At 44.5% G+C, this 25,711-nt stretch overlaps 3 protein-coding genes across 3 annotated transcripts; 1 reads left to right on the top strand and 2 right to left on the bottom strand.

Annotated features, from left to right (window-relative positions):
- Positions 1-170: 170 nt before the first annotated feature.
- Positions 171-3,385, bottom strand: mettl2a (methyltransferase 2A, methylcytidine). The gene is made up of 9 exons (XM_076143925.1): positions 3,202-3,385; positions 2,690-2,778; positions 2,329-2,546; positions 2,173-2,222; positions 2,025-2,085; positions 1,802-1,941; positions 1,601-1,707; positions 780-845; positions 171-697 (listed from the first exon to the last, which is right to left on the bottom strand). Exons 1-9 carry the CDS (start codon positions 3,351-3,353, stop codon positions 534-536), a joined length of 1,047 nt encoding a protein of 348 aa, XP_076000040.1. The 5' UTR covers positions 3,354-3,385; the 3' UTR covers positions 171-533.
- A 1,104-nt stretch (positions 3,386-4,489) lies between these two features.
- On the bottom strand, positions 4,490-15,447 carry itgb3a (integrin beta 3a). The gene is made up of 15 exons (XM_076144247.1): positions 15,167-15,447; positions 14,074-14,159; positions 13,632-13,833; positions 13,122-13,374; positions 12,850-13,012; positions 12,613-12,774; positions 12,355-12,450; positions 12,176-12,265; positions 11,952-12,086; positions 11,442-11,871; positions 7,887-8,109; positions 7,107-7,207; positions 6,794-6,913; positions 5,872-6,038; positions 4,490-5,609 (listed from the first exon to the last, which is right to left on the bottom strand). The coding sequence occupies exons 1-15, from the start codon at positions 15,309-15,311 to the stop codon at positions 5,544-5,546; spliced, it is 2,439 nt and encodes an 812-aa protein (XP_076000362.1). The 5' UTR covers positions 15,312-15,447; the 3' UTR covers positions 4,490-5,543.
- Positions 15,448-21,056: 5,609 nt separating this feature from the next.
- Positions 21,057-22,626, top strand: rprml (reprimo-like). The gene has a single exon (XM_076144274.1). The coding sequence runs from the start codon at positions 21,619-21,621 to the stop codon at positions 21,949-21,951; it is 333 nt and encodes a 110-aa protein (XP_076000389.1). The 5' UTR covers positions 21,057-21,618; the 3' UTR covers positions 21,952-22,626.
- Positions 22,627-25,711: the final 3,085 nt, after the last annotated feature.

Raw genomic sequence — 25,711 nt, 5'->3', positions numbered from 1 at the left:
TCATCACAAAGTTGCCATGCCCATGATATTCACACCCACCAAATGTCATTACGTAACATTAATAAATGGCAAACATCCATGTCATTGCACCATTAGTTCAGGTATACAAGAGAGAGAGAGAGTGGTGACTGGATTATGAAACTGGAGAACGGAACACAAATACAACTCAGGACTATACACATACAGTTCAGACTTTATTCATTTTAAAGGTATGAAAGGCTTTATTTAAAACGCCATTTGTGTTTTTTTAAAACACATGATCATGAGAAACAGCATTTTGCTGAATATAAACATTTAAACAGGGGTAACCAGCTCTTCCTCAATATTGAACTTGAGTATAATTGAGCCAAATTGATCACACTACCACCAGGCAGACTAGCCGTTACACGAGTCCTCATAGATTATGTGAAGGAGACATTGTAAGGCCAGTTTCTCTTCTGCATATGTCCTCAGAATAAAACACAGCACTGTCTAGACTCCAGCTTCTGGTTTCACCTGTGGTTGAAGGTCAAGCCAGGTAGGTTCTCTGTGTTTCAGCCCGGCGTCTCAGATTGCTCAACCAGAGGCTTGCGGTACTTGCACTGGATCCACACCCTGTACATGGTGAGCTGTTTGCCTCTGTTCACCTGCAGCCTTCTGTCCACCATGTTCTGTACTTTTTCAAGCCCTGCTTCAGAGTACAGCTCATGGAGCTCATCTGAAAAGGAACAAAACTCAAATATAATACAAAAAAGAAGAGAATTCCGCAAAATGATCACAGGTCTTGTTTGAACTTTTACCTTGAGTAAAGAAATATACCCGTGTTCCATCACCGCGGACATAAAAGTTTTCTGACAGGCACCTCCCTAGGAGAGGACAAATGACCCATTCATTAGGAAAAACTTTCCACATTCATTCATCACCGAGGCAACGCTATGGTATGAGCATTCTGAAAAGACTGAAAAAAGCTGTTCAGCAAGTGGAGCCCAAATTGATCTAGTCTCTTATTGTCATCATTATAACAATTCACATTGAGTGTGGTCCATAATGTTTGTCAACATTACTACTTCAACTGGAAAAGGTCCTCTGATTGACATTTAAAGAGAACAGCCCCAGACCTTTGCTTTGGTACAGCATGCAGCGGTCAATTCTCAAATGGTGCCACCAGAAAAACAAACCAAAGTCCTCATGGCTCAGTTATAAATTCTAAGCAAACCTGGCATTGCTCACCCACAGGGTGTTTTAAGTGGGTTTACAGCTCACTGCCATGTTATTCAGTTACTGAGGCCAGAACAGCCCAAACGTAGCCAAATGGGAATAAAGTCAAAGTGGAGAAGAGGAGATACAAGGAAGTGGCAAATACCATCTCTGAGTTGGGATGAGAGCAGGAATATAGAATCCCTATTCCCTATATTCCTATTTTTATGACAGCATTGATCATATATTTATAGTTTTGTCACTCATACCTGCTGGTTATTAAAACATTTTACAGGTTAACTTAATGACTGAGACCTGACGGTGAGGCATCATGGTTGAACCCATCACTAGAACTAAATCCAATGAGACATTTGTGTGAGTGATACTACACAAAATGGATCTTTCATACTTCAGCCTGACCGACCTTTCTTGAAGCGGAGCTGTGCCATGTCGTAGCGCCCGTAGTCCCTGAGCAGCATCACTCCCCCTGGCTTCAGCAGCCGGGCTAATCTGTTGATGGACGCCTGCATCCTGAAACAGGGTTCAAACTTCAGAGATAAAACCAGAGCTGCATTCTATGACAGCCACAGAAAATGAGTCTCAGAGAGAGAGAAGGAGTTCCTACTTATTAGGATGCAGCGCTGATAGTACGAAGATTAGCACTATAACATCAAGGGTTCCATCAGGAACAGGGTAATTGGCTTCCACATCACTCAAGTCATGGACAAAAGCAAAACAGCGCTCAGGGTCGTACTCTGGATTAGTCTGGAGACAAGAAGGCAATATTAATGTCTAAAGGCTGTGGGGAGGAATGCATCCATCATCTTTCATCATTCCCCTCATCTCACCTTTACTAACTCAACAGCAGTGCTGGAAAAATCACAGCAATAAACAAACAAACCTGGGTCACTGCAAAAAGAAAGAAAGAAGAAGCTACAATTACAGTTTCATGTATACGTCGTAATGTTCTCATGTAAATGTCCTGCGTGTGCTTACTTGTTTGTCTTCAGTATTGGGAAAACTGTGTTGCCTACACCGCAGCCAACCTGTCAAGTGAACATCATTTCATACAGCGTTAAGTCCCCAAACTCCAGTTTTGACCTCAGCATGTACAGCTATGGCGCAAAGTTACAATATCAAACAGATCTTTACCTCCAGAATGCGACACGAGGCAGAGGAGCCAGGGGAGGCGTCGTCGTTGTGAAGCAGAGCGGTGACTTCCTTCTGTGGATGTGATGCACAGTTGAGGCCGCTCTTTGGGGCCAGCTCAGGGAACTCTGTGAAGAGCCAGTGGCGGTCTTTGAAGAAACGATTCTCGTGGATTGTGTAAAAATCATTCCAGTACTCGTTCGCCCGGTTGTCATATTCGTCTAGAAAAAATAGTACAAGTGAAAACAGAGTCAAGGTGATACTTAAGGACATCTGGCCTCTTATCTACGAATCAGCTTTCAGTTTGAATGAATAAGTAAAGACAAATGCTGGCCTGGACAGAACAAGTTAGACTTTAAGTCACCTTGCTTCTCCGTGGGAAGCGGCTGATTGTTTTCAAGCACCTTCTTCTTTGCAGCTGCCTCTTGTTCCTCTGTCCACTCCACATTGTCCCTGTTCACAAAGCAACAGCAATAATGATGTGGTTAAGAACACGAATAGAATACCTGACATCTGTCCAATGGAAACTGAGATGCTGGTTTGGTCTTCCTGGTCATAAATGCATTTAATTAATATGAATGTATATATTGACATCATCATTGACGCTGCTCCTGTAACAGGACAGTACGACAAAGTAAGGGCATCATGTCTTAGTTCCCTCTTGCTCTCTGTACTCTCTTTGATTTGTTATTGCATTTACGAACTATATGTTTGCTAAAGATGCTTTATAAAAAATTAACAGTGTTCAATAATCTAACTACATGTGTGAAGATGGACTTGCTTCCTTTAACATCAAACTCGCAGTGTGGATGCTGCTGAGCCTGGAGCCCGGGCATGGACATCAGCCTGAGCCCCCCCGGATGCTGTGCTACCCACCAGGCGTTGTGCTGGAAGACCTGCCGCGGGTCCGTGAGGAATCGAGTCCCGAACTGAGGTCGTTTCACGTCCCCGCTGGACGAGTCTGACAGAACCGGTCCCGTTTCTGCGTCGCCTCTGTCCGCTCCAGCACCGGCATGGGGCGCCGCCATGTTGAGACTGACGCAACGGAAGGAGGGCAGTGCTGCGTTCAGATGTTGTCGGAAATATTGGAATTGGTTGAGTTCACGTTACCTGTTGAATAGAAGCGACAGTCTGAATTTTTAACTTTCAGAAAGTTGAAGTTGGACAGAATGCCACTATAACAAAAGATTTCATATAAATGATTTGGTATTATACTATAATAAACACAACAGCTATTATCCCCATATGTTTAGCTCGCTAGCTCGTTATATTTTTCTGTAGCCCTTTCCTCTCTCTTCAAAACTGATAAGTCAGGTGATTATATAATGTATGTCTGAAAGTGGGCACTAACTGTTCCTTATAAATTGCATTCTTCCACAGCAACATGCGGTACCACGTTTTGCCATTCATACATATCACCACTAGAGGGTAGTAGAGATTGTGTTTGTGTGGTTTGTGTGTGGTTTGTGTGCGTGTGTGTGTGTGTGTGTGTGTGTGTGTGTGCGCGCGTGTGTGTGCGTGTGTGTGTGTGTGTGTGTGTGTGTCACCACCCCAGAGATATCATTTAGATATCTATTTAATTGATTAGATCGTAGATCATTGGTAGATAAAATAATTTGAAGTCTAAGTGAATATTAGTTATTCATATATCTCCATTAAATGTTGATCAAGGAGAGTTTTGCTTGTTTTCAGAATCACCCGGCCTTGTTTTATGTGAAATAATTGAAAATAGTTTTGTGACCTCTTTCTATTGCACTGTTCCAGCTAAGTGGATAGTTTTTGTCTTGACACTGCACTACCTGGATGACTGAGGGGGGCACTGGAGCAGCCCACAGGCTCCTCTGTTTGGCCCTAGAACACTCAAGGCTCCATGTGACACTTAACTGCATAACTGTAATGTGAACAGGATGTAGTGTTGGAGCATTGGGAGGGTTGAGGTATTGTGCATTATACGCACTCATCTCCTTTACACTATATTTACTGAGATGACAGGGAATATCTATCAGATTAGACACCCAGAGAAATGGAGCAGAAATGTTTCCTGATGTCGAGCTCAATATTTGAAGACGGACCGACTCATAACACAGATGATACAGAATGAGTGAAATAACAATTTATTTCAGACCTGCCAGCAACATTTAGGTTACTGCTTTTGGTACAAATCTAAACATTAAGGGTAAGAAAAATAACAAAATTGTGAACATAAAAAAACGAACAGTGCAATGACAAGGCCACATCCTGAGAGAGGATACAAGGTGTACAACCAAGAAACACACAGACACATAAGTGACTCATTGGGCTCACAGTGTGTGTTCCATGTAGAGGCTGGGGTCCATCACAATGTATCTCCTCCGGCGTGCAATAAATAGAACCAAGCTACAGGTGTAAATCTGGTCATAAACAAAACCAAAGACGTGGCCTTTCAGTGTAACACAGTGATATCAGTAAAAAATGGACACATATCAAAACAATTTACAATTCGGCCAAAGCACCACGATCAAAAAAATGTGTATCAATCAGAAGTTCAAGACACACAATGTGAAGAAGAGGCGATGACGCAGAGATAACCGTCGCTTCAATGCCTCTTTAAAGCACTACAGGCCAAAAGCATCACTGCAAATCAAACTGGACGAAGGGCCACAGTTCAGAGGTCTCGCTGCTGGACAAAGCTCTTTCCCAGGATGTGCACAGGCATTTGGTCTACCAGATGAAAAGCCCACAAGCTGATAACCTCATTTATAAAAGCCAAGACTCAAATATAAAGATTTCTACACACAAAAACCTTAAAGAAATACAAAAGTGGCAGATTTTCAAGCAGCGGCAGTTTCCCTAAAAGTTCCCTCAAGCAGCCTCTCTCACTCACTCAAACAGGACAGAGACAAACCTGCAATCCTGTCAAATTCAAACAGACTCCATCACTGTCAGAGGATTCCCAAATCAGACCCACATAGACTGACTTCCCTACAGCTGTTGACGACCTGCTGGTTGCCTGTATCTTTCTTAAAATGCAACAGGCATCAACTTACTGGCTGATTTTCCAGCTCAGAGCCACACCCACATGACCCACATCAATAGATTTATTGTATTTGTTACAATATGTACAAGTTCAGCAATAATGTTACAGTAGCTGGCCATGTGACAGTGTAAAGGATCCTCGTTCTGTTACTACATTCCATCTCTGTCTTCGGCCCCTGAGTTGTCCTCACTGCGTTCGGCCCTTAGTTCCCTCTGTATGCTATGTTGGTGAAAGTGGAGGTGGCTCCTCTGTACAGAGGGTTGTTTGCCTGGGAACATTAACAGAAGCATTCATTAGTTGTTTATTTCTCCTTCTCCTTTATGAATTACTTGTTGAACTTCTAACTGATTCTTTAAATGTTTTCCCAGATGCAATTCAGAGTTTCTCCTATAGAGGGCACTAACAATCTGCTTTTACAGCATTCTCTCTCTCCGCTCTCTTCTGTCTACACACTTCTTAAGGCAATTATTACAAGTGTTACAACACATTTCCTGTTATTGTACGCTGTCATCGGTCATCATGTCTCTCACCGTATCCCATTTGGCTTTGGATCGCTCCTCCTCAAACTTGGCGTATTCTTTGCGGTCATGGATGGTTACCAGCAGCTTCCAGATAAGCAGAGCGGCCAGGCCCAGGAACAGAATGGCTCCGGCCACTGCCAGGAGCACCACCAAGATGTCAGGACCCTTAGGACACTCTGACAGAGGGGAGGAGAGACAAGAAGAGGGGGCAGACAGAGAGAGAGACAGGCAGAGAGACAGACACAGGCGGAGCTTTGAAGCATTATTAAGGATGTGGAAATTGTGGCACAATCCTGAAGTTGAGCAACTGCTTGGGTTGACCCGAGAGTCTTTTGCATAAAGATTTTGTGCTTCATCAACATGCGCACACATCACTGTGGTTGTGGTCAACTAATTGATGGTGTGTTCTGCTGTTGAGAACCAGCCTGGATGGACAAACTGTTCCTCTGCTGCAACAGCCTGCCAGACACCAACTCAGGCAGCATTCAATAAGTCACTAAACTATGCAAATCAGGCTCCTCACTGCTAAAAGACTCACTTTTGTGCACATTTACCGAGTCAATGAAGAACAGAACAATTGTCAAAAGATACGTTCATAAATACGCTTCCACTCTTCCTTTCCCTTCTGTTCTTCTCTCTCTCTTCTATTCTTTCATCTTGTCCTAATTCAATTCTAGTCAATTCTTCAACCCTTTTCTTTTCCTTCACCAGCTGATCAAAGAGCAGAAAATCACACAAAATGGAGACAAAAGATTATCTCCTCATCACAGAGTCACATAAACTGAGCACTCCTTACTCGTACATTTGATACCCAATGTGACTGTGTCATGATGCTTTTATGTAAGAAAAGAAATTGACCATATCTTCACACACACACACACACACACACACACACACACACACACACACACACACACACACACACACTTACCTGGCTCTTTCACTACAAACAGTATGGACTTGCCACTTTCATCTTCGGAATACTGGAAGTGCTCAACACAGTCGTTCTCATCTTTGTATGAGCAATTCACAGAGTTCTCAGAGTGGAAGACTGGGGGGCACAGATGATTAAAAACCAATTAGGGAAAATATTGCACTTTTCCACATGAAATTGCAGCTCAAAACCTCAGAAATGATAACTATGACAGGCACTGAGGCCTGAGATATATAATCATCAGCAAGAAAACATGGAGTGTTACCACAACAACCACAGTATGTAGTGAGGAGGGTGGAAAAGTTCTGACCCAGTTTATCCACAGGCTTAATTTCATCTTTGCAGACTCTGTTGCAGCTATTGTCTTCGGCTCGCTGTCCTCTCTTGAAGTGTTGGCACTCCACACAATCCCTGCACACAGAAATCACACCGTTCATGTTACTCAGAGCCCACAGACACACCTCAGCTCCAGTTGATAGCATGGACACAATAACAGACACACAACAGCATATTGATATGAGAACCAATAACTCATAAGGCCGCAATTTGCCTTCATAAAATGTCTCATCCTCTCTTAGAAGCTGCTTTTGGAATTTTTTTTTATTTTAAAAATGTGCCAACAGGCCGATTCTTTGGCCTGTTGCTACCTGCTACCTGCAGAGACCAGGGGCGGAGCCTGAACTCATCTCAGTGTTCAGGAAGTCCAATCCTGAAAATGTTAGGACTGGTTTGATTGTTGGATAATGACGTAGTTATGAGTGTGTTCATGGGTTCAGTTTAGTCCAGCTGCACAACATTTTGGTTATGAGCAATACAGCGTGACAACCCCTCACCACATTGCCACTGGAATTGATTATAAGCTGTATAGTCATTGCCCTCAGAGGTTAATATAGATGTTGTCATAACCCCCCTGGACTGATGAGGTTTCCATTTATAAATGATAAATATGAAGATGTAATGAAACAGGCAGACATGCACATTTAGTCACAATTCTTAAAGGAGAAAAATGACCCAACACATTTTCATGGTCTTTCTCTTATTCTGTCCACTCTGTGTAACTCCTGTGCGTTTGAGTGATGACTTGGTTTACTTCTTCATGGTGCAGGCATCAGGGCAGGTGGGGCATTTCTCACAGGTAGCTCCATAGGCTCCAGGCTGGGTGCACTCACACACCCCGCACACACACTGGCCTCGCCCACTGCACAGCAGGCCGATGCTGGACATGCAGGTGTCGATGCGGATGGAGCAGTCGCACTTCTCCCCCTTCCAACCGGAGTCACAGTCACAGGTGCCGCAGTTACACTGACCGTTGCCTGCACACAGAAAACAACGATAATGTTCATTCATGTTCGGTCACAGTTACTCCTGCATATTTACAGGAGGGGCTTGGTCACAGCTGCAGTGTGAGTCATCGTTTGTGCCGATGAATCGGGTCGTCTTGTACGAGGTGCACTTGGTTGCTTATTAACCCGTCCTAGCGTTTCTTTTACACATGCCTGGGCAAGAGGATTGCAACTGCGTAATGAGTTCATATGTGCAGAGGTTGTAGGATCATGTCAGCACAAGAGTTGGAGCACTTTGATTACAAGGATGTCAATGTGTATAACTATATATATTTTTGAGGAAGTAACATTGAGGAAGTAAGTATTTTAGATTAATTTAGGTACCCAAGGCTCAATGTGTTGTACACCAATGACAAGCACTTTACGTATCTGCTGGTTGAACCATTGAGGAAGGCTCAGAACTTATCAGTCAAGCCTCATTCATTGTTACTCTTACTACTAGAAAACTAGAAAAGGTTTAGTTAGTAAACCAGTTGCAGTGCAGGGGACTCATTAAAGGAAAAGATCAGGTAAGGTGATGGGCCAAACCATTCTGTGCCCTCGCCCCCGCTGTTCTGTCAGCTTGGGGTGGTTTGTTACATGGTCCAAACCCTTAATAAGACACTTTATGTTGGCTTTTCTTTTCAAATGTCATCCTCTGTAGGGAGCTAAATGCTTTTACAAGTCATGTACTGCTTGTCGTACATGCAGAGGAAATTGTCTATAGTGAAACACGAACAATTGCCGGTGACTGTTACAAGGTGAGGAGTCATCCCAGGCGGCGCATTTGCCCGGTCATCAACAATCCTTCAGTGACGCAGCTGTGTGCTGACAGAATGTGGGGGTGGGCTTCTACCTGGATTAAACAACAACTGCCCACATCAGCGAGTGGGGCTAATCACCGTCGGCCAGAGGAGGAAAAGGCAGCAGAGCTCTAAGCAGGGAAGCAGAGGGAGCCAGGGGGGATTTGGCAGCGGATGACAAAGAGCAAAGGCAGTGAGTCAGAGCCCAGCTGGATCACAGAGAGGGAGAGACCACTCATCAAATATCACAAAAGGTCCAGGAGTTTGTTGCTCCACAAGTACAAAAAATCCCCGAGTATTGTTCAAACTAAAGGAAACAACAGGCTTCTTATGTTACCACGGCTACCGCTCTGTCACTCTGACTACTCTCAATACTACTTATGGTACTTATGGTGGACTAAGAAGTGGTCGGGGATGATGATGTAATCATATTCACTCTGTTGACACACTAAATGACATATGCACTTTTATAAAAACTCATATTTTCGCTCACACCAAACATGGAAAATCCAGCAAAGCGAGGCAGTTAAATCTGGTATTAATCAAATAAAATGTCTGCTTCTTGGCTTCATTGTTTAGTATTTTGCTCTCAACCCAGTTTTCAAAAACAGAGATAACTACAAACCACCTGACCGGGACCAAATGCCAGAGTGAATGTGTTAGTTTGAGCTAAGGAGCTGAAAGGTTTGCTCAGCATTTCCTTCGCTGGAAAGTCCTTTGAATAGAGATTTTCTGCCAAGTGAAGCACTTTTACTTGACAAGAGGCACTGTCCTCTTTTTTCCTTTGCTTTGTTGGCTATAAAGTTGATTCACGCCCATAAGAGGGAGTTTGTGAAGTTGACATCATCGCCGCTCTCTCGCTCTAATCCTTCACATTAATCGCCTGGCTGGAATTCACTGGTTAACATGGACGTTTGAGGGCAGGACGGTAAAACAAGAACGGCGAGCAAGATGTTACAGAGGGAACAGGATCAGAGAAGAGGGGGGGAGAGGAGGAGGGAGGGAGCGAATGTATGGGAAGTTTGCCAGCAGAGGAATGCAAACTTTCCCATCTTCCTGTGTTTAGGGGCCCTGGGGCTGTGCTTGCTTGCTGACTCTTGCTCTGTCAGTCCCACAGCAGAGGAACAAATTACACAACTACAGAGGAGACATACAGAAACGGAGCCTGCTGGGGCCCTCGGGATCCCCCAGGGTCACGGTAGCTCTGGTTGAGCTGGAGGGGGGGGGTCGAGGGACACTGGTACTTAACAGGAAATGATGTCATGACTTTACAGAGGCAGGCTGACTGAGACGTCCCACATTAAATTTAGTGGACTTCCTTACAACATGTAATGGCTTGTGTGTGTGTGTGTGTGTGAGCCCAAACGCCAGCTTCTTGACGTGACTATTTCCATTTTATGATACATTCCACAGCACTTCTATATTGATACTTTTGACTCTAAAAGATTTGCCTGAACGTTGTGGCGAGGAGTTCCTTCCATGGTGCAGCAGATTTTACACAAAGGATTTGAAGAAAAGTATATAAGTTAATCCTACAACTGATCTCAAAGTAAGCACTAGCAAAAAGTGGGATACCTCTGAAATACTTCTTGCACAAGTGTGTATGAGTGGGCGGTGTGTGTGTGTGAGTGCACCTTTAAACCCAGGCACCTGGGCGTTATCAGCACAAACAGGACTATATCGTAATTCCTGTCTCATAGCAAAACAGCCTCCTAAATCCTACGTGTTGAAATGCTCACACACACACACACACACACTCAGACACTGACCCACACAAAGACTCACACACACACCACACATAGAGCCGCATGTAGAGCCACAAGTAGAGTCGCACATAGAGCTGCACATAGAGCCGCACAGTAGATCAGACCTCACACAATTCACTCACCCGGCAGCAGGTTGGTCATTTGTGACCCATGCTGTCTATGTCCACTCACCAGAATGATGTCATTATTTACTTGTTCTTAACGGTTGCCATAGTCGGGAATACAGATTTTAAAAGCAGTTCGGGCTGAGCTATTCCATTAGTCAAGTGAAGTAACGGTGAAATATGTAAACTGGCTTTAGTGTGTTTACAGTGTGAGTGAGGCAGAGCAGCAGGAGCTTCAGGCTCAGTGACGTCGGCTGCTCGCAGGGAAAAAGGAAGGAAACACCGACTGGGTATTTCCCAAGTAGAGGAAAGATGAGGAGGAAGGAAAAGGAGGGAGGCTGGTTTGAAGAAGAATGTCAGCTGGATGATGAGAATGATGATGTGAGAATAAGAGTTTCTCCGATGTGACAGTCATATTCCTACTTCCTTCCACTATACCGGAGGGATTTTTGTCTCAATTCCATGAAAGTCCTTTTTTGGTCGTTTACACAATCACCGTCTGAGTCTAAACAGCTTCCAGCTAAAAGCCTTTTTACATGTTTGGGAGAAGCTGAGACACTGGAGGGGATCAGTTCAAATAGTTCACATAGCGTCTTTGCTCACTTCCTTGTTAGTCAGACTGGGTTTGGACCTTAAGCAGACCTACTCACCAGAGCACAGCACCCCTTTGTTCCGCAGGCAGTTGAAGTCGTCACATTCGCAGTATTTGCCCCACACTTGGCCAAACTCATTAGCGTGGCAGGAACACTGTCCGCACACACAGTCGCCTCTCCCGCTGCACGCCGGCCTGTCCGGTTTTGGGATACAGTTCTTGTAATCGGACTCGCTGTAATCCTCCAACGAGCACTCGCAGTGCGGGCCCAGTCGGCCGCCGTGACACTGACATAATCCGCATTCGTAGGTCCCGTTGCCGTTGCTACAGACGGAGCTGTTGACCACAGCTTCAGCCTCGCAGTCACAGCCGCAGGCGAAGTCCACCGTGACCTCCACCGCATCCTTGAAGCCCCGAGGTTTGATGGTGAAAGTATCCGATTTCTTCTTGGGGCATCCACGCAGCTGAGCCTCCACGCTGAACGAAACCTAACAAGAGGAGAAACGTGAAAATAGGTCTCACACTTTAATGGGAGGAAAGTGTCACCTTCTCAGGCGCAGATAGATACCGTGTCTCCGATCTTGAGGCCCGAGCAGGACTTGACCCCGGGGATGACCTCTTCGTTCAGGCATTTGGCTTCAAACTGCAGAGTCATCTCCTCCGGGACTCCCAACAGCTCCAGCTCCACCTTAGAGCGGATCTTCTGCTCACAGTGAAGTTAAACTGGGTCATTTCTCACAAATGAAATACAAGACATGAGGTCATGTGTTATGAAATCATTGTGCCACTTACTGCATAAGCTTCCTCAATAAGCTCGATAACATTCCCAGAGTCCTGTGATAGCATTCCCACAGTGGTGCCAGGGATGAGTTTGCTATAGTCCTGTGCAAAGAAACAAAGGAGACATTTTAGTTTTTGTGTTTTCTTCTATAACTTGAGCGCCGTGGCTCAGGCGCAGCGATGTGCGTTACCTTGTAGAGGGGCAGCACGTAGCTGGTCACAGCAAAAACTAAATTGATGTTGTTTTCAGACATTTTGTCATTCATGAGTCCCAAAGAGGGATAATCCTGAAAGACACAGACACAGGAAGTGTTCATTAAAGGGAAGGATCTAGATCTAGAGGCACAGTGACGCTGCAACACCAGCTGTCATACGATCACACGTGACCTAAAAGTTGGAGAAACAAACAACTCTAAAGGAAGTTGGCCTGAGTACAGATTTCTCCTCACCAGCACCCGAGTTTCGTTGTAAATGTTGTCGTTGTCAAGGTGACACAGGCCGTCATTGGGTTGGACAATGCCAGCTATGCGTCCATCCAGGGCGATGTGAGTTTTGGCATCTGTGGTGAACACGAGCAGGTGCGATGCATCAGGACGCCAGCCGATCTTGTCCTGATGCCAACAGAGACACATGGATGTTACAGGTGCCCCATGCATGTCAGTGGACACGTGTGCAGTGTTTCATACCTTACACACTACCGCCTGCATGACCGCGTCAAAGCCTCCCTCTGGAGCGTCTCTGTTCCTGGATATCTGCTGCTTCGCCACCTCCTCAGTGAAACGTGCTACCTGCTCCGTCAGCGACAGCACGTTCTTGAACCCGAACTGAGCCTGGCATTTGTCGTCAAATCTTCGCACATTCAGGAATCAATCGGGAAAATCAGGAAAAACGCCGACATTAATTGCTACTGATTTAAGGCTTCATACGTTTGTGGGCAAAACAGAATTTGGCCACCTACCCAGTGCAGGGGTTCTTGACCATCTTCTCTGGATAGGTGTACATATACGGGGACACGGTCTTGTCCACAAAGGCTCCGAAGCCCATGCGGAGGTTGCTGGTGGCGCGGCCCATGGTGACGGCCAGCTCGTTGCCCAGAGTTTGAAGGAACTCCAAGTCGTCTTTCATGGAGTATGACAGATCCATCAGGTAGTAGAGATCCACGGGGTAATCCTCCACCTGCTTCACTGAGACCGTGAAACGCTGTGAGTCGCCTGCCAGGAAACGGGACCAAGAAGCAGGATTAGAAGATTGAGAAGCACTGTGGTGAGGACCAATGGACGGCTGGCAGATTAGACCAGAGCAATAAGTAATAATGCATAATAGTGCATCAGCATTAGAGCATGTGGTGTTTGATCTTATTCATGGATGGATGGTGTCTCTTCCTAAGGTTTGTGTGTCTCTGCAGGTGGTGTCTTGTTTCCATGGGTGATGTCAGGTTTCATATTGTCACTGGTGAGTCTATAGGTACCTGGTCTCAGTGACAAATGGAGTTTTTGAGGCCTTATTTGAGTGACATCGCCCGTCCCCAGGGCCTTGTCGCTGAGCGGTTTGTCCTTTTCGATGGTCACGGTGCTAGAGGGAAACTCCAGAGCTCCTGGACTGCAGCCCTCATCCAGCAGCTCCTGCTTTAGGTCACAGCGGGACACACTGGAGCCGCCCTTCCCGAAGTCCTGAACCCAAGATAACAGCATGTCAGCTCAGGAATCACTCGGTAATGATGTAGCTCTGATGCAGGATACACACAACCCCCCGCCACACACACACAACCACAACCTCCAGTATCGGCACGTTGGAGGATTGACTGAGTAAGACACAGAGGCAGGACATTGTGTCATTGCAAAGCTGTTATAACAGGAAGCTGTTATAACTGTTATGTGTGTGTGTGTGTGTGTGTGTGTGTGTGTGTTTACCTCCTGAGAGCACCAGGCACAGGTTGGGTGAACAGTCAGACACTGTTGACAAGTGGTGACCCCTCTTGATGTGCAGATATTAGACCCTGAAATGCGACACAGTGGGAAGTCGTCACATTGAGCACATTGTTTTTTTTATGACGTGCCACCGCTCATTCTTAATCGTACTGCTGCAGTCAAGCTGAGCTGCTGGTTCCACTCCCTCGAACACAGACGCCACCGACTTTCACAACAGCGCCGAGCAAACATTTACACTTGATGAAGTCTCGGCTCAACGGCCTCATTAAAGCGAAGGCATCATCCTCTTTTACTAAAGATCCTTTTCAGATAAGTCATTCATACTTGCCAGTTGCTAAATGATTAACATGATATTACAGCCGATAAGTTTGCAATGCATTGAAATGATGCAATCCTATGTTATCTGCTGCAGACTGAGGTGTGGCTCACTCAAGCTGAACACTGCAGCTTGATGCTTCAAACTGCACTGACAGTTTAAACGCTTAATTTAACAGTTTGCTGCTATTGTGAACATCCTGTCAAACATGTACACAGAGTCACAGAATCTCAAGTAAACTAAGTAAATCAAGTAAATGAAGGAAATATAAGTGAGATGATGGATCAAGCAGGTTACTTCAAACTGACATTTATGTAGGATTAACTGTGAATCAAAGAGTTCATCCACTTTATTAAAGCAGTTGTGGATGTTTCCCAAACCATTTAAAAGACATACATTTAATCAAAAACGTAGTTAAATGTAATTTAAGTTTAAGTTTGACAGAGGAAGTAAACGAATCCCTGCTTTTACACCCTGCCGCGGCCGCCCTGCTGATCCCAGGACCTCAGCTTGAGAAACACAACTTTTCCACTCCCTTATAAGGTAAAGTGGCCAAAGTTATCAAACAGAGCCGCTGGTTGTCGCTTCACTCACATCGGCAAACAATTATTAATTAACATAAAGACGGTCAAGCGGGCAAGACACGTGAACGCATCAATCATAGCAACAAATGCGGCACAAATCGGGTGAAAACAGCGAGTCAGACGCGTCAGCAGGTGAAAGTTTGACTGATATGAAACAGAATCGAACGCAACTTACGGACGCTTAATGCTGTTGAGAGTAAAAGAAGCAGAGTGAGTTGTAGGTGTGAGGAAGCTTCCATGGCTGCGGGCAGGCGGAGGTCTGACTCGAGTCTGTGCGAGTCTTTGCTCCTCTGCGCCGCTACTCGACTCTCTTTCCTCATTCTTGGCTCTGTCCAGACCCTACATGTAAAGCCACATGCCTTGCGCCATAGCCGCGGAAGTACTATCAGCTCAGGCTACACTCATACGGGAGATTATGTGTCACACGTTAATGTGTTAAGTGTGTTATAGATAAGTATGTGTGCGTGTGTTATAGATGAGTGTGTGTTTGCTGCCGCTTTAGATGAACTTTTTCAGAAAACTTGTCAGACGGACTCAGATATTCTGTGTAAAAATGTTATGTTTGTAGAATAACTAATAAACTTAATCAACCCGCAGAGGAGAATAAACACATCAGGCAACAGGTGAGGTAAACAAACAAACAAACAAACAAACAAACAAACAAACAAACAAACAAACAAACACCTGGGCAGGTGACGTGTTGCTGTGCTGCGGGTCAGATGGGTAAGAAGAGATGAACAGATCGTTTTGAACAAACATGAAACACGACAACTATGTGCCAGTGAATATTAAATACATAAATAGCCTTTACCATTATAACGGCGCACTATTAAGCAGCATTATAAATAAACAAATAAAAGGCTCAACAAGCAGGAGATTGATTTGCAGATGGACAGAAGCTCTGGACTTTAGTCAAAGAGTGGATTCAACTTAGTTAAGGGGGAGTAGAAGTTAGACATCAAGCATCTAATATTGTGTGACGATCTGCTGCGGCTGAGATCCAAAGTTATTATGGTTCATAATTCAGTGAGTCCAGCAGCATTTTACAAAAAGCTTTATTGAATTGAACTGACCTGTTTGGGCCTCATCAGGGTCATCAAACAGAATATACAACACGTATATAGTGTGGTAAATAATTCACGACAGCTTTCATCATGATAAAGGTTTTAGGTCGATTATTGTTGTCATTGAAATAAGACAATTAAAATAGCCACTCTCATTCTATGTGCACATTATGTATTCTTTGTTTTGTTATGGCTGTTTGAAACATGTTTTACTTTACTTTACAATACCTGCTCTGCACACATACCAAAGTATTGATTTATGATATTGATCTCCTGATTGACGTGTTGGTTACTTGGTACAGATGAATGATAATGAATGAATCATAGAAACACTTGGACTTCTCTGCCTGAGTGGAGCTTCAGTGGAGCTTGAGTGGAGCTGTGATAGAAGGACCCCTAGTGGGAGAAAGAACATATAAATGCTTCACACTGAGGTGATGATGGTGCCGTTATGACTCCATCAGAGGCTCCATTAGCTTCTGAGAGACAGACTTTGACACAGGCCATGACAGAGCAGCCAAACTCTCTGTCCACCCCACTAAATTGTGGGTTGTAGTAATTGGCTGCCAAACCGTCTCTATTCCGCTGAATGATGGAGCAAAAAAAAAGTGCTGCTTCTAATACAAGAAAAAGGAAATAAAAGGGAAGAGAGGATAAAGGCGAGATTACATCACTGAGCCGCAGTGCCATTTCTGGACATCACCCTATTGGACTGAACTTGTGTGTGTGTGTGTGTGTGTGTGTGTGTGTGTGTGTGTGTGTGGAGTGTAGGGGCAGACAATGCATCTTATCTCTGCACTTGTCCATTTATTGAATCTTTATCCCTGCGCCCTGTTCTTATTCTCTGCTTGGTTGCTAAGTTACTGCCACCCGTGTCCAAGAATTGCAGCGAGAAGGAATGACAGAAATAGAGAAATGAGTAGAAAATCTATAATAGTCAACTCCTCTGCTGGCATGAAGCTCCTGGGTGTAGGTGGATGGTGCAGGTACGGGCGATCAAACGAACCCCCCCCCCCCCCCTCTCCCCGTCGCCAGTATTGACAAATTTGGAGGTATTGGCTTCAAACTCACTGATGAATGACATTTTGAGAAGAGCGCAGTGCTGGTAGTCGCGCGGAGGGTCAGATGGCAGCCAATTAAGACTGAACAAGAGGAGAGGAACGGGGGGTTGGGGGCGGGTGGATGGAGGGGTCACGACCTGAGTCACACATCTAGCCGCAGTCGTTTAAGCGTCTCTCACTGAGCCTCAGAAACGCAATCGAGACTCCCATCGCTCACAGACCAAATCAGCGTTAACCACAAACTGTCTCAATCTCGCCCGCCATGCTGGGTTTTGACTGGTAGGGGGGTAGTGGGGGGGCAGCGTCTCCATCTGATGATGCAGATGGAGACGCAGCACAGACACACAACAGGAGCTTCTGCCGTTAGATTTGTAAAAGAAATCATCATCTTTTTCTTAAACAAACAGATTTGCAGCAGCCATTCTAACAGGTGGGCTCCAACAGTTGTGCTGCGGACACACTCACTGACACACACACACACACACACACACACACACACACACACGCTCAGTGAAGCTAATATCCTCCTGCAAATCAAGCCAATGAAGTCATTATCTCCTTAAAATAACTTGAATGACTGATGGTTGCTTGGTGTGTGGTTGATGCAGAGCACAGCGTCCCTGCAATCTGCATCAGTGTGTAATTAATGAGAGCGTTTAGCGCCGCGTGATCAGCAGCTCTCAAGCCCCTAAAGGTCACAGCGCGTAACCTCCAGCCTCACACTTGACTTTATCCATATTTAATGACAAAATTAGACTTTTTAAAGGTGCAATTTACTCTCCCTGCCGTCTCTCTCTCCAGAGTAATTGCACTCGCACACACAGGGGAAACCACACACACACATTCGCACACACCCACACGCACACAGACACCATCTCCAGTGCTGTGATCTTCTGATAAAGAGACATTTTCTAGATTAATTGAAAATGATGAAGATCAGAGGAAGTCTGTGTGTGTGTGTGTGTGTGAGTTCTTACAGTCACACACACATTAGGCCGTAGACTCAAATGATGTAAGGGTGAGGAATGATGGGTGTAGGGTGTGTGTTGGGGGTGTGTGGGGTGTGTGTGTTGGGGGATGGGGGGGGGGTACGCCATCTCCTCGTTGCTAAGGATGTCTTCACTTAGTTTGTGTTGCTAGGCTGCCAATTCCCTCATGTTAAGTGGAAATGTCCCCCCCCCCCTCGCCACCATCCAGGCACCACCTCTCTCTTTCCCTCGCCCCCCCCCCCCCCCCCCCCCCCCCTCCTCTAAACGAAAATAACTTCACCAACCATCTGTCACCGGGCTCACAGGTCTACTGTTGCTTAGGAACAAGTCAGACACTCCCGTTTGCGTCCATATGCATCTTCATATGAATGTGTCTTCATATACAGTTAGACTAACAATAACCGCTCGTTAGTGATCTGAGAGCGTCTGACCGCTGCTGCTGAGCCGAGCAGCAGTCAGATGTAAAGTGTGTGGGTGTGTGTGTGTGTGTGAGAAGTTACAAATGAGCAACAGGTATGATGCCACTTTCTCATAAGTCATTTTTTTTAAAGATCCTGATTGATTCGGTAAAACTGATGTTATTGGCGGATATTTGCTCAGTCCTCTTCATTTGCATTTAAATGTATATCCAAACTTTATATGCATGAATTCGTGTTTAAATCCATCCCATTTCTGTTTTTATGTGTAAATTTAATGTAGTTTCAAGTGAATCTTTGACTTTGAACTAAATTGGATCAACATCATCGGCCATTAGTATGAAAACTGTTTCGGGTTGCCAGGTTGTGGAAACATTTACACTGTGACATTAAACTCCACTCAAGTCCTCAAGATGCAGCAGGGAATTATGGGAAATGTGCAATCAGCTGGTCTGAGACTGAAGACGCCTGTGTGACGTATTATAAAAGCAACACAGGTTCTTAACCTTTATTTTGAGCTTTCTCAGCCTAATAGTGAAGCCGTTAAGTCTTGTAAATATGTACTGCAGTTTAAATCCCTTTGTTAGCTTTTTCTTTAACAGTTGCTGGGTGTAAGATTTACGTGTTGACAAAGGGATGAAGCGTCAGTGTGCCAGCTACTTTCCATAATGGCACAGGAATGAATAATAGAACAGCATTGATTTACATGACGCCAATTAATTCCCATCAACTAAATCCAAAGGCTAATGAGTTTATTTGATCTCATTGTACACGAAACACTCCTTGTTCTTCTGTTACCAGCCATTAATAAATGTTCTGGAAATAAACCACCTCCAGGCTTATGAGAGGTGTGTGTGAGAGCTAATCAGTGTTTGTACACACGCTTGCCGGTCGGCGGCTGAAAGCTGCTTACACACACACATCAGAGCCTCCAAAATTCAATTTCACTGCCTTTGTTTTTGGAGACAAACAGCAGATTAAGATGACGGAGACGGCTGACACGTTCTGATGACAGACTGATGCAGCTTTGGCATAAATATGTTGATGTTCACCATCAATGCAACAGTTTCCTTTCATATTTGTATAAAGAAACACAATATGAACAATGTAAATATAGAAATATGGTCTGTATACAGTAGATTAGCAGATAGGAGGAGTCAGGGTAATGAAATTAGATGCTAAATATTGAATCACTGTCCATTCAGCCAAGACTAAGGTACTTTTGAATAGTTTAATACCTTCTCAAATTGTTACAGGATATCTTTTTAGGGAGCTTCATAAAAGTCTGCACAATAATTGTCATAAAATAAAGATATTAAACATGATTCTGCAAGTTCCAAGCACATAAATACTGAAAATTGCATCTGAATGATTCAGCAAATCATTTTTCTGGCGAATAAACCGGAGCAGTCCATCCACGCAGCATTCATTTGTGTTGTGACGGCCGTCTGTTGACTTAGAGGCACAATTCTGCTGCTGTTCTGCGTCGATTTTCAACAATACGAAGGGATTCTCTCTGCACTCATGGGTAAATTATGTGCAACGGACCTCACATATGCAAATGTGACGGATATTGAAATGAGCTGGGGATATGTGGACGTCAGCTGAAATATTTAGAAGTCATCTGAGAGTATGAAGCACCTGTCGAGCTGAAGATGAAGACGGGACGATCGCTGTCTTTTACAATTTACCTCAAACTGATCACTTTCTGGTTAACGGCTAAATCATTTACTGACATATCATCATATTTCAAGTCCTATAAAGCACTAATTCCAAGTTAGGACTCCAGAAGATGAAGCTCAATCAGCCAGTGTGAACATCATCATCACCATCATCATCATCATCATCATTATACCCACTTTAATTCATGAAATGGATGATGAATGAGATTGGCTGAATGTGGCTGTTGGGAGTTATGAGACAAAACTCTATATTTAACACAATCATAAGTTAATCTTCATATTAAGCTGATGGTGTATTTGCATTGAAACACGAGATAAGAAGGAGGCTGCTACGGCTCCACGAGGATGAAGTTGTGTTTGCTTTCACCTGCAACTGAGTGATGTGGTGTCGGTGGCTGCAGCAGCACACAGACAAAGTGATATTTGAATAACATGATACTAATAAAAGCAGAGGGCTGCCTGCTGCACGGCGGGGAGAGGGGAGTGTGTGTGTGTGTGTGTGTTGGGGGGGGCTTCATTTCAGCTGCTGTCAAGGGAAGGAAACATCGAGGGAGCCAATATTTCTGATAAATATTTGCCAGGGTTCAATCCCGGTTGATGAAGTTACCTGGCCGTGACTATTTGTGGCTCCTTGTTTATGAATCATTTATCATCCTTCAGTCTTGTAATGTAAATGTAAATGTAATTTCTATGGAAACTAAGTGACAAAGGCAGGTGATCACACTTGTTTGCTTACTTGTTGAAGCCTCTTTTTGTGTTAGAGGGCCAAAAGAAGGGGAGGGGTAAGGCTGATAACTATGAAATATGACTATTCTTACATTTTATACAAGTTTCTAAGTGAATATCTGTGTGTGTGCTCCTTCAGATGGAGCTCCTGTGTAGATGAGAGGAGCTGAGGCCACCTGACTCCCTCCCCTGGTGAGGAGGAGGAGGTGGTGTGGTCCAGGGGGAACTCATCATCACTTTAAAACGCACCAGAGACTTGGCACAAAAGACGCGCACACACAGGCGGTCACACACACACATGCACACACACACACACACACACACACACACACACGGACGCACTAGGGGATGATCTCCTCTTACACAGGAGGGAGACGCGTCCTGCACACACAAGGAAGGAGACCGGGATCTGAACTTACCACAAACTAACTTCTGCCTGCGCCTGCTGCGGTGATGCGGACGCGGCCATTACGCACGGAAGCAGCGTCAAACAGCGAGACTTTACTTTACGCAGATTCCGCGTTTCCTTTCCGCATTTTCCCTTTTGTAGTTGTTGCCTGAGCTGTCACATGACGCAAAGTTTCGCTCTCACTCCAGGTTTCGCGGTGAGTGTGTGTGTGTGTGTGTGTTCCTGCCGCTGCTGCTGCTGAGTGTCTCTCGTCGCCGGTAACTCACCGCCGCCTGGAACCATGAACGTCTCCCTGTTCGACGTGACGCAGGGCGCGCTGTTCAACGGGAGTCAAACCCTCGCCGGAACTCTGGCTACGTACTCCGGCAACGGCACCGACGACGTGGTGACCGGCGACGGCGGAGGCTCGCTGGTGCTGCAGGACGAACGCAAACTGTTCGTCATGCGTGTGGTGCAGATCGCGGTGCTGTGCGTGTTGTCGCTCACCGTCGTGTTCGGGATCTTCTTCCTCGGCTGCAACCTGATGATCAAATCCGAGAGCATGATTAACTTCCTGGTGAAGGACCGGAGACCTTCCAAAGACGTGGAGTCCGTCATGATCGGACTCAGCTAGAAAAGCGGAGATCCCTGGTGAAGGAGGATCCGGTGCACATAGTCTGCATGTTCTTATCAAAGACGCTCCTTCTGTGTCCCGGTGAGGAAAGAAGATATGCAAACTTCACTTTTCCTTCCTAAAAAACGACTGAGATGAAGAAGTCCGTCGACCGATGTTTGTGCGTAAAGTTAGTGCGTAAAAGGACGGACGCGTCTCCACGTGGGGCCCGATCTGTTCAAATCTATTGAGTGAGTTAAATATTGCCAACTTGAACAAAAGTGACAAACATGTTTACAAGCTGTTACCTCATTTTTTTTTTTTTTTTTTTTAGTATTTTGTTTGTTTGGGGGGGTCAATTTTAAAGGATTATTGCTGAGTGTTTTGAAGTTTGAACAGTCAAAACGCATGATTATTGAGTTGTTCTCCAGTTCCACGTCTGCCAGTGTACTTTAATGGACGTGATGGATGTGGGTATTCTCTCTCTGCACAAGTATTTGAATAACTGTTCCGTTTCCATGGTGGCATGTGGGTAAAGTCACTCTTAGTGCTCAGTCTTTGCACGTTTCTCCGGCTCACTCCAGCTTTCTGAGTGACCCTGCTCCTGTCTGGCATGTTGCTCTCTGATCTGTGAGGTGATTCTTTGGAGCCGTTTTGCACTTTTTAAAATCACTAATGCTGCATGAATTATTTTGTACCTAGAAAACTTGAAATTGCGTCATGCAATTAAAAAAAAAAAGAGAAATAAAATGATCCTATATATATATGAACCTTTTGTCATGTGTGAGTATCGTATCCACATTGTTGTATTATTATAAAGAAGAGTTTGGTAATCATGTTTGCAATCAAATCTTTTGTATCTGATGTTTTATGTTTTTGTACTTTAACAGCATTATTACCAAACCAATCAAAGAAGCATTTGCATTTAATTCAAATCAGATCATATTAGTATAAATGCTCTCTGTGCTCAGATCTGTCTCAGTTTCCGATTAAAGTCTCATCTGATCTTTACTTTTGCACAGCAGCCATGAGAAAAAAGTGAAGAATTATTCAAACTACGTGCATCTTTAATACTAATCATCTCCATTCACATTAGAGGGATTATAAATAACATTTCTACGTGTTTTTATTATTGAGGATAGAGTTTTGCGGCCACAGCAAAACCGCATTAAATGGTGAAACAGGCTTTTGTATGGGGAGGTGATGAGAGGGCAGCCTGAGTGATTCATCTGCAGGACAACAGGCCGAGCTCATATTGGCTCCACAGCCTTTAATCTGATCTCTCTGGGGAAGCGGCCAGCCACAATCGAGGAACATTCAGACTAAATCCTGTCCACTTCACTTCCCTAGCAGCAAAGCCCCTGTGCACCGGTGGGCCCTCGTGAGCCTCACAAGTTTATGTTCTTTCACTTTTTGTGCCATCGGAAAAAAGTCTTTGCCCGTCTCCAGCAAACAGAGAGAGAACCTGACGACCTCCACGTTTACTGGCTTTAAGCTTTGTGGGCGTTTTGATTATGTTAGGCATCATTGCTGTTTCTCGCCACTGACGTCTTCTCGTTTCTCGTCAACATTCACATTCTGTTTCCATTAAGACAAGGCAACAAAAAATGCCAATGAAAGTGTAAATCTGGGTGTCACATATGAGGATATCATTGTATCTACTTAGCAGTTTAATTCCATTTCTCATCTGTTTCTTCTCTATTTCCATCCGCACTGCTGACACACACACACACACACACACACACACACACACACACACACACACACACACACACACACACACAGTGCCACCATAACCTCTCACATGCTCCACTTCACAAGCAAGTGATGTCCTCATTATTCTTTCAGCAGTTGTTAGGAGAGCCGGGCAGATGGATCCTCCCAACACACCCCTGCATCCACACATGGGGCTCATTCAGCACCAAACACACTGGACACTCCTGTAACACGAACCTGCACTTTACCTGCTCCAGTCTTTGCAGGAGAAATTAAATACAACTCATTAGATGATTAATTATGAATTAAGCGGTCGCGTCTCCAACAAGGATTAAAAAAAAACAAAAACAACTGTAGCTCCACTTTCAATACAATATATGAACACGTTGATGTGGCAACGGCAACACGCAGGTGGATGATTGATTTACTGAACACAACAAATAAGGAACTTCAAAGCATACATATTTTACTCTGAATATGCAAGTTGACATTGAAAGTGTTTATAGAATGTAGAATGACATCAATCAGTATTAATATGACTAGAAAAGTACATAGCATTGAAACCACAATTATAAACTCGGTATCATTTATTCCAGGTTTAATGAAGAGGTCAAAAGGTCAATCTAAGTGAAGTTGAAGATGATGTTTTATTTCTCATGGAGATTTACGCAATCATGAATCAAAAAGACTAATAAACAACACTTTAGGTAAAAAATTGTGTTGGCAGTGTGACTTTATATCGTTTATGTGGAATAGATCATAAAACGTTATGACTTTAAAGCTGAAATGATAAAGCTTCAGATTCTAGGCATTAATCATGTCGGGGGTGTTTAGCCGTGAAGCAGCAAACAAATGAACCAGAATGAAAACGAAGGAATGAGGAATAACGTCAACACTATTCCATCTGATTAGAAATCAACAAGACTGAGTTCACATCCAGACTTATGGACTGAATCTACATGAAACGACCCTAATGTAACGCCCTGTAAACATCCAACCAAATCTAAACCGAAGCTGCGTTTATACCTCCAGACATAAGCCGCTGAAGCTTATTTTCTACTGCTTTTCACGTCACGGCGGCGTATTGAGGCCTGAACAGACATTGGAGTCGGGATGTAAACCCTGAACGCAGCACAACACAATTATCAGCAATTGTAAAGCTTGTTGCCATAGGACATAAATCTCTCATAGGGAGGAATTGAATCAGTTTAATTCAGGAGCCTGCAGGTTGATGATGAAAGCCACTGTTTGTTCAGGTGCAGAGAGTAAATATCGATTATATATATAAAATAATAGACTTAGTTCTGTGTAGGTTTCATCAGTGTTTGCTTGACTTGGCTGGACACGCTTTAAGATTACTCATTGCTGAAACCAGGAGCCAGTCGAAAGCTTTAGTTTTCTCACCTCGGAGGCTTTTTCTTCGCCCACTATCACTGCACATATGTTAAAGAGTGAGGACGCTACTCGCCAGACAACAATCTGCTGCGGACATATGGACAGTTTGTCTGCTGTTAATCTTCTCATCATCACATGAGTGACCTGCCAAAGCTGAGACACGCCGCGTACGTATGGCTATGGGGTCGATGTTATGACGCAGGCTGGTAGTTGGTGATTAATTAAGCGATACACACAGGGATTCATGTTAACTGGCTGATGTTGCAGAGGCACATTAACCCCTCACCCTGATCAACAAGTGTGCCTGCACCAGAGGGCTATATTATTTTCTTGTCAGGAAGCGTCATCGGTGACCTTTTGCAAGCTACCACACAGGAAACTGAACTGTGCAGCAGCCGCGAGAACATGACAGAAATAATGGTGATTAAACCAGAAATGGCATTTAACAATTACCAACTGTCGCAAAAGGAAGTTCGCTTTTCCAGGAAGCAGCCCGGAGACAGAATAAGTCGCGTAGTGTGACGGAGGCCCCGTTCTCACACTGGAGGCTGGTATATGTGTATATACAGCAACACCTTCTGGATCATCTGAATTCTTTTTAATGCAAACTGGACCTATTTTCCTTCCAAGTGTCTGTTTACATCACCTGGATAACAACGCTCAATCACTA

This window comes from Genypterus blacodes, unplaced genomic scaffold, assembly GCF_046128005.1.
Source record: "Genypterus blacodes isolate CSIRO-AG114 ecotype Tasmania unplaced genomic scaffold, CSIRO-AGI_Gbla_v1 ptg000028l_1, whole genome shotgun sequence".
Classification (NCBI taxonomy): domain Eukaryota; kingdom Metazoa; phylum Chordata; class Actinopteri; order Ophidiiformes; family Ophidiidae; genus Genypterus; species Genypterus blacodes.
This window is presented reverse-complemented; position numbering and strand designations above follow the sequence as displayed.